This window comes from Pygoscelis adeliae, unplaced genomic scaffold, assembly GCF_000699105.1.
Source record: "Pygoscelis adeliae isolate BGI_AS28 unplaced genomic scaffold, ASM69910v1 Scaffold449, whole genome shotgun sequence".
NCBI classification, from domain to species: domain Eukaryota; kingdom Metazoa; phylum Chordata; class Aves; order Sphenisciformes; family Spheniscidae; genus Pygoscelis; species Pygoscelis adeliae.
The window spans coordinates 393,127-400,684 of record NW_008825574.1 but is presented as its reverse complement, the minus strand read 5'-3'; the positions used below and the strand labels follow the sequence as shown (position 1 = coordinate 400,684).

At 50.5% G+C, this 7,558-nt stretch overlaps 1 protein-coding gene across 1 annotated transcript in view; it reads left to right on the top strand.

Annotated features, from left to right (window-relative positions):
• The window catches only part of PTPRF (protein tyrosine phosphatase, receptor type, F), a 304,224-nt gene that overhangs the window by 228,886 nt on the left and 67,780 nt on the right, over positions 1–7,558 (top strand). Inside the window, exons 10-12 of the mRNA XM_009332537.1 lie at positions 2,218–2,799; positions 3,369–3,502; positions 4,538–4,682. Of these exons, the coding sequence (XP_009330812.1) occupies positions 2,218–2,799; positions 3,369–3,502; positions 4,538–4,682 (861 nt within the window). The remainder of the gene's footprint in view (positions 1–2,217; positions 2,800–3,368; positions 3,503–4,537; positions 4,683–7,558) is intronic.

Sequence of the window (7,558 nt, the reverse complement as noted above, 5' to 3'; positions counted from 1 at the left end):
TCCTGCTGTAGTTTCACAGGTAGCTTTGCCCCAAAGAGGACGTTATTGCTGATTGCTGACCACCGGGTACAGGGCAGCCCACCCAGACAGCTCCCTAATAGGAAGCTGAAGTACATGTCCTGCCTTTCCCATCTGGGGCCAAGCAGATCCACACTATCCCTTTCCTCCTCTCCTTGCAGTTGATTTGTAGCTCAGATTTCTGCAGAAATGTCATCTTTTGAGTCTGTCTGTTCTTGCAGGCCCCCTCCTGCACTATGGCCACCTTTAGCACCAAGTCCCTGCTTGAACAAATCACAGAATTGAGTGTTAGCCCTCTCTGACCTGGAGATTAACAGCAAATTCTCTTTTCCCTGGTGCTCGTCAGAGGATGCTTTTAACCTTAGCCACACGCTGCTCCCTTTACTCACAGCACCTGCTAGTCAGTACCTTTTCCAGCCCCCGTTTTCTTACAGAGCACAGGGGTTGCCTTGGTTATAGTACATACCGAAGAGTGTATTGAAGAAAGCGGCATGATGGGGAGGTGGTTTGGACGTGGAGGGAGGAGGTGGAAACTGCACCATTACGCTGAACATACTGGTTCCCAGTATTAACCTCTTTGTACCTGGGACGACTCTGCCTCACTCCCTCTTTGGCTGACGTGATGCCCACTGCCACCCCAGGACTGCAGAGGCCTCCCCCAGGACAGGGAGCGGTCTGCTCAGCTCCTTTAGCCCTTTGCCTTCCTCTTTGTTTCTCTGTCTCTTCCCTGCACCTTCACTCTGGATATCTTATTGCCTCTGTCCCTAACTCCTTCACCCAGTGTTGCTTCTCCTGTGCTTGCTGGAAAGTAGACCGTTTGCAGGGCAGACAGGAGAAGCAAGATGACACAGAGCTGATTGCAGTAAAGTGCATCAAAGGTGCCAGACCTGCCCCTTGCTCACATGCAGGCTGCACACCCAAGAGCTGGCAAGAGTCAAGCTTGCGGCTCTCCAAAGGAAAGGGTGGGTGAGTGTCATCTGTCCTTGAAAGCCTGAGGGAGGCTGCCAGTTTCTCGGACGCTCTAGGAAATGTGTTGCTTCAGGCTGTAATATTGGGCGGGATGTGTTTGCCCTCCCTGAGTCCTCCATGGGTAGTGGCATGGTGTCTGGTTGTGGGTTGCATGCCCTTCCCTCCCATGCCAGTTCAGCCCTCACTGATTTTCTCAGTATTCATGTTGCACTAGCACTGGAAAAGGCATCCTCCCCTGCACTCGGAGAAGGCATGCTCCTATGCTAAAGAGCCTGCCCTCCTCAGCTGAACCATGTGGAAACTGGAAACCTGATGGCTTGCCAAAGAACGAAGTACTTGAGGATCTTAATTTGGGCTGAGCATTTTTCCTAGTTCCCCGTCAAGCACAGCTGCATTACAAGTCACTAATGACTTTGACTAGAGTGGTTCATATGAGGTTTAAACTTACTGTAGACTTTAATTCAGTCATTGTCTTAAAGTATTTGTGTACTCTGCAAATCTCTCACGCACACTCATTCTCTTTTTTTGTTCTTTTGGTAAAATGGCAAATCTGGAAATGTTTGGTTGCAGTAGTTGCATATCATTAACACTTCAGAGATGTCAGTGTCACAGAGTTCTTGTGTAACAGTTTATTGTCTGGTTGCAGTTTGACACAGCACCCAGTGAAATAATGGATGTGAAAGTTGGTAATTTCTCTGGCTGTATCTCTCCTGCATGTACTATAATACTTACAAGGCATTCCCCCATCAACCCATCTAACAGCACTGTCCATGAATTCCCTATGGCCTAAGATGCTGTCTCTGTGGAAGCAGGAGCATAGCTCCAGATTACCTGTGGTGCTCTGATTGCTTTACTGTATCCCTTTGTAAATCAGCTGTACACCTGGCTTCTGGGGCCAGCCCAGCCCAGCAAGCACCTTCCCACTGCCAGCTGAACCCCCATGACAGAAACATTCCTGCATCCCCGTTGAATTACCTTTATTTAGCCTGCTGCTGGTAAGTGCGTCAAGCACGTCTAATAACATGATTGCTCTGTTTATCCTTCCATTAAGAACCACTTCAAGCAATATATGGTAATATAAAAATGCATGTTCTAGAGTATGAAATTATTTCTGCCTTTTAAAGAAGAATGTTAATGGGAGGTGGCAGCTCCATTTTTATCCCTGTGCACATTGCAGGGTTTGAGCTGACTGAATTATTTAAATCACACCTCTTTGCCTTTCAATTGCAGCACTGCCAAAACCTCCAACAGAGCCATTAGTGACTGAAACAACAGCTACCAGCGTGACCCTCACCTGGGATTCAGGCAACTCTGACCCCATTTCATATTATGTCATCCAGTACAAGCCCAAATCCTTGGAGGGTCAGTTCCAGGAGGTGGATGGTGTGGCAACAACCCGCTATAGCATAGGTGGGCTCAGCCCCTTCTCAGAGTATGAGTTCCGGGTCATCGCAGTCAATAACATTGGCAGGGGTCCCCCCAGTGAGCTGGTCGAGGCCCGGACAGGAGAGCAAGCTCCTTCAAGTCCACCCCTCAAAGTCCAGGCACGGATGCTGAGCGCCAGCACCATGCTGGTCCAGTGGGAGCAGCCGGAGGAGCCAAACGGACAGATCCGAGGGTACCGTGTTTACTATACCACCGACCCACATCTGCCTTTGAGCATGTGGCAGAAACACAACACCGACGACAGCCACCTCACCACCGTGGGGAGCCTCATCACAGGGACCACATACAGCATCCGTGTTCTGGCCTTTACTTCAGTGGGCGACGGGCCACCCTCGGACATCATCCAGGTCAAAACGCAGCAAGGGGGTACGTATGGAGTGAGGTGTCGCGTCTCCGTGTCCACCCCAGTGGTATGCACCTCAGCTGTGTGTCTGATCTGCACCAGGCATCGCAACTGCACTTGGTGCTCAAATGGTTGCATGTCAGAGTGGCACCCCCGCCCCACAGCCATCAGATTTAAGCTGTCAGCTTGTCCTGGGGAGTTGGTATCAATCTCTGTACAAGTAACACAGCCCACGGTTTTGTCTGGGATACAGTGGCTAAAAATGTGATACAAGGTCCTGGACGTGGATGTTGGCACCTATGGAACTGTGCCAGGCCTTCCTGGGGTCTGAGTACACATGTGGAAGGAAGGAGCTGGGATGCAGTCAGGGGCTGGAAGTGAGCGCAATTCCCATAGTCACCTGCCTGGGTCCCAGAGGTGCTTGCTGGTTGCCTGGGTTGTTCCAAGAGCACAGTACGGGGGAGAGGGAAGAAGGGAGGGTCCAGAAGAAATGAAAGAGGATCCTCGCAAGGTGAAATGCAGACTCTCCAAAGCAGTGCGACTCCTTTCCCTGCATCTGCCACCTGGCCCTAACCATGTGTTTGGTCCCCAGTTCCTGCCCAGCCAGCTGACTTCCAGGCAGAAGCAGAGTCTGATACCCGCATCCTGTTGACGTGGCTGCCTGCCTCTCAGGAACGCATTACCAAATACGAGCTGCTGTACTGGGAAGGGGAGGATGGCACTCAGGTGAGAATACTGCCTCTGCGTCAGCAGCACTTGGGGCCAGACATCACAATTCAGCAGCTTGGGAAGGGTGTCTGCTTGAGTTGGGGTGGCAACGGGACTGTTTCTTCTCCATGTTTCTTCTGTCTCATGGGTGTGTGATAGGAATATGGCAGTCTCTGTCTGGCTTCTGTGTAAGTGACCTCAGCAGTGCTTGTTGATGCCCAGCGAAGTAGCTAGTGACTGGTTTGGGACTGGAAAGGCTCCAGACACCATCCCTGAGGCATCCTTACTGCTGGTGCCTTTAAACAGTTGTGCAGGCTGGTAGGGCTTCCAGTTGGGTCTGAAATGGCCTCCAAAGTGTGTCTGCTGCTCCAGGACTGGTTATGCTTAAGGAGCAGATTGAGGGTGGCCTAGAGAGAGCCCTTCATGTTTACTGTCAGGTCCCTAAAAGAAGTCCAGCTCTAAATATATCAAAAGTAGTGCTGGCTGCAGGGCAGCACAGTGAGAACTGTGCCATGACAGCATCACAGTGTCACAGTGTCCCATGGACCTCTCCTCCTTCTGTATTTGTAGTGGCATGAGAGCTGCCAGAAATAAGTGCCCTCCGGGTGAAGTGGCAGCAAAACAAGTCCTTCACCGGCACTGTTTAGGTGCATTAGAGATGCCAACTACTCCAGGACAATGGCTTTACTCTGTTTCACAGGCAGGCACTATCTGTTGGGAGGAAACAAACTCATGTGCCCCTCGTCTGAACTGTATAGCTGGACCCAGCATTCCCACAAAGCTGTCAGACAGTGAGTGCAGTCTGGACGCCAGGCAGTGCAGCCTGGCTGTCAGAGAGGTCTGCTTCACTGCAGAGTCCTTGTGTTTCACCCAGAAAGCTCCATGCCTTGGAGTCCTGCAGGACTGCAACAGGTTTGGCAGCATGGCTGTGACTTTCTCTGGGGCCAGAATGGGTGATGGGGCTGCCTATTCCCTTGGCATCGGGAGCTGAGCGCCAGCTTTTCTGTATTCTCCAACTACACCAAATAATCTGTGTTTCGTTTTATTTGCCAGCAAAAGGTGGAGTTTGACCCAACCTCCTCATATGCTGTGGAAGGTCTCAAACCAGACACGCTGTATAAGTTCCGTCTGGGTGCCCGCTCAGAGCTGGGGGTAGGAGTCTACACCCCCATGATCGAAGCCAGAACTGCCCAATCCAGTAAGTTTCTGACACTCTGCACTACTGAAGACAAAGCAAAAGCAGTCCAGTTTCCATTGCCTGGGCACGGAGTAGCTCAATGTCTCTGCCCTTGTGGGTCTGCAGGGATGCCAGCATGCAGTTTGCTAAAGGGTGTAATGGGGAAGGTCAGCTGGGGTTTTGGATCAGGGCTCTTTGGCAGAGGGGGTGCACCCAAGTGGTAAGTTCTTTCTTCATGTCCCTTTGATCATGCTGTCTTGCCCTAAGGGTAGATTCATAAAAACTGATGGAGGAGTGAAACAGGCTGGGAAATTGCTTTAGAGAGATTGATTTGAGTGGGTTTGTGCATCTCTATGAATTCACTCCCATGCAGACAAGCTGTCTGGACAGGCAGCATATGGGTGTTTGGCTCTAAATGTGACTGTCTCCAAACCATCAGCTTTTCACCTCTTCACTCCCCATTCCAGCTGCCTTGCTTCTGCAGGGGTCCTTAACTGGTCCATACACTTGATTGCAAGGTGAGGCATCCTTTGAGGCCAGATGTGCCTGTGGCTGTCAGGCAGCTGGTGGAGTCAGTTTGGGAAAGCGGCTGTTTTCCAAAAAAAAACAGCGACTGGGTTGCGTGAGCAAGTGAGGCTGCTGCTTCTGGGACTGCAGCGCTAGGGGAAACCAGAACAAGCTGCAGCTGAGTTAATAGAGAGGCTAGATAATGAGGTGACCCAGGCAATATCACTTTCATCCTCACTCTGCCCCATGTGATCACAGAGCAGGAGTTCGCATTGCTCTGATTGGCAGCTCAAAGTGCTGCGCATAAGCAGATTAGGGCTATCAAAGGGCCCTGCGATAAGCTCGTTTTCACTAACGATTTTTGGGCTTGCCATTATGCAAAGAGCATTAAAAGGGGGAAAAAAGATATTTCCGTTAGCACTGTCTGTCTGGGATTTACTAGCTATGTGGGGTGAGCAGTTGGCAAAGGCAGACAGCCTTCCCTGCGGGGAGGGTGCCAGCATGCACAGCAGCCGAGAGCCTGAGATGGCCATTAGAAAGTGAGCTCAGGCAGAGAAGAGCAGCTCTGCTCAGTATTGGAACGACCTTCTCTTTGAGGAAAACTCAGCTTCATTAATATATCAGTCACAGGGATTCCTCCATCTCGTTACGTGAGCTAATGGTGTCTTAGTGCTGCACGATAGACAGGTATGAAAGCGGAGAGAGGTTCAGATCATGCAGTTATAAATATTTGAACATTGAGAACAAATTCTGAGTGTGGGGATTTGTATACCTATTTCAGATAGCTTTTGTATTGATAGGCAAAGGTTGAAGCAACTCTCCTGCCACTTAAATTAATTCCATCAGTGGTTGCTCTTATCCTTGAACACACTTAATCAGAGACAGCTCCATGCATAAATGAGTCCTTCAGAGTTTCACAACAGTCCAAGTAAGAGAAACCTTTGCTTCGTGGACTCTTCAAGGCAGACATCTTCCCATGACCTACTCCACATGCTGTCTGCTCACAGGGGATCTCATACCAGTCTGTTTTTAAGGTTGTCACTTCACTGGCCAGCGGAGCAGTAGCTGACTGGTTCTGGCATCTGTTTAGTAAGAGAGATGTAGACAGGTTGGAAGAGATTTGGCCAAAAGCCACAGAAATACCTTGGTCTGACCAGGGAAAACCCTCTTACATTGAGGGACCTAAGAGTTCATCGATTTATTCAAGAAGTGACTGGGTCTTGGTTTACAGACCCCTACTTGAGAAGATTTCTGATGGCACTCTGTTCTATAAGAAAAGTCCTTGGCAGTTACTACTGGGCTATTCAGTAAGGGTGACAAACCATTGGCTGAACGGTCCCAGGGCAGAGTGGATTCTTGGGTACTGGGGGTCTCGAAGTCAAGGAGGTCTTTCAGAAAGCTCTGCTTTAGCTCGGCAGAAGTTGTGTGCACAATGCACAACTTCCAGGCAGAAATTCTGTGGTCTGCACTTAGCAACACCTCAGGTTAGATGGTCAGATCCGTCCCCCGTGGCCTTAGAACTTACTAATCTAGAAAGACTGTTGCTCCCAGCTTCAAATTGGTCTCCTTCCTGCACTCTTCCATCTGGTTGCCCTGAGAAAGGCTGTTAGATCTTGGAGGTTGACATGTTCAGGTGGGACACAAACTGCAGAAGCAGTCAGACTCCTGCTTTCCAAAGGGCCTGTGCTCAGGCTCTATTCCTGGCCCTGACAAACCAGTCAAGGGTAAGGTAGGAGGCACATCGTCACTAATGAGTCACTAAAGGCTGGAGAAGGATGTCTGTATTGCTGCTGCTGGGCTTCTCTTGTGGCATCCCTGCTCAGGGATGCAGTGCCCCTTTGCACCCTTCCAGCAGCACAGCTCGGACCCCATCTCCTGAGAAGGCAGCTGCTTTCTGGGCTGTCTTTCCTGCTAAGCTGCTTGCTTAGTTGCTGGGCACCCTGCAAAAAGTACAAGTAATGCAGCTTTGAGGGTCTGAGGAGCACGGGGGAGTTTTCCAAGAGTCTACAGTGCCTCAGGCAAGCAGTATGATGCAGGAGGGGAGCATCAGCTCTGTGCCCATCAGGCCTCAGCATTAAAATGCTGTTCTCACTTGAAATACGAAGGTGGGTCTTGAGGCTGCCTTTTCCCTAGCTTAAGGAGTAGGTGGGCTGGATGGGTGCGCAGGGCTGCTGTGGGCCGGCGAGGGGGGCCGCTGTGAGTAGCCTGGAGGCAGCAGAGGTTTGCACAGTGTGCGTGTGGGTACATCTGCGTGTGTGAGTGCATGCTGGTCACCCAGTCTGCTCTTTGCTGGCCCCAGGAGGGACACTTCCACTCCTTGTGCATTTTAAGTTGATCCTGCTCATGTTACCAAGTTTTATTTTGCTTTCGAGTGTTAATCTGAGTTTTTG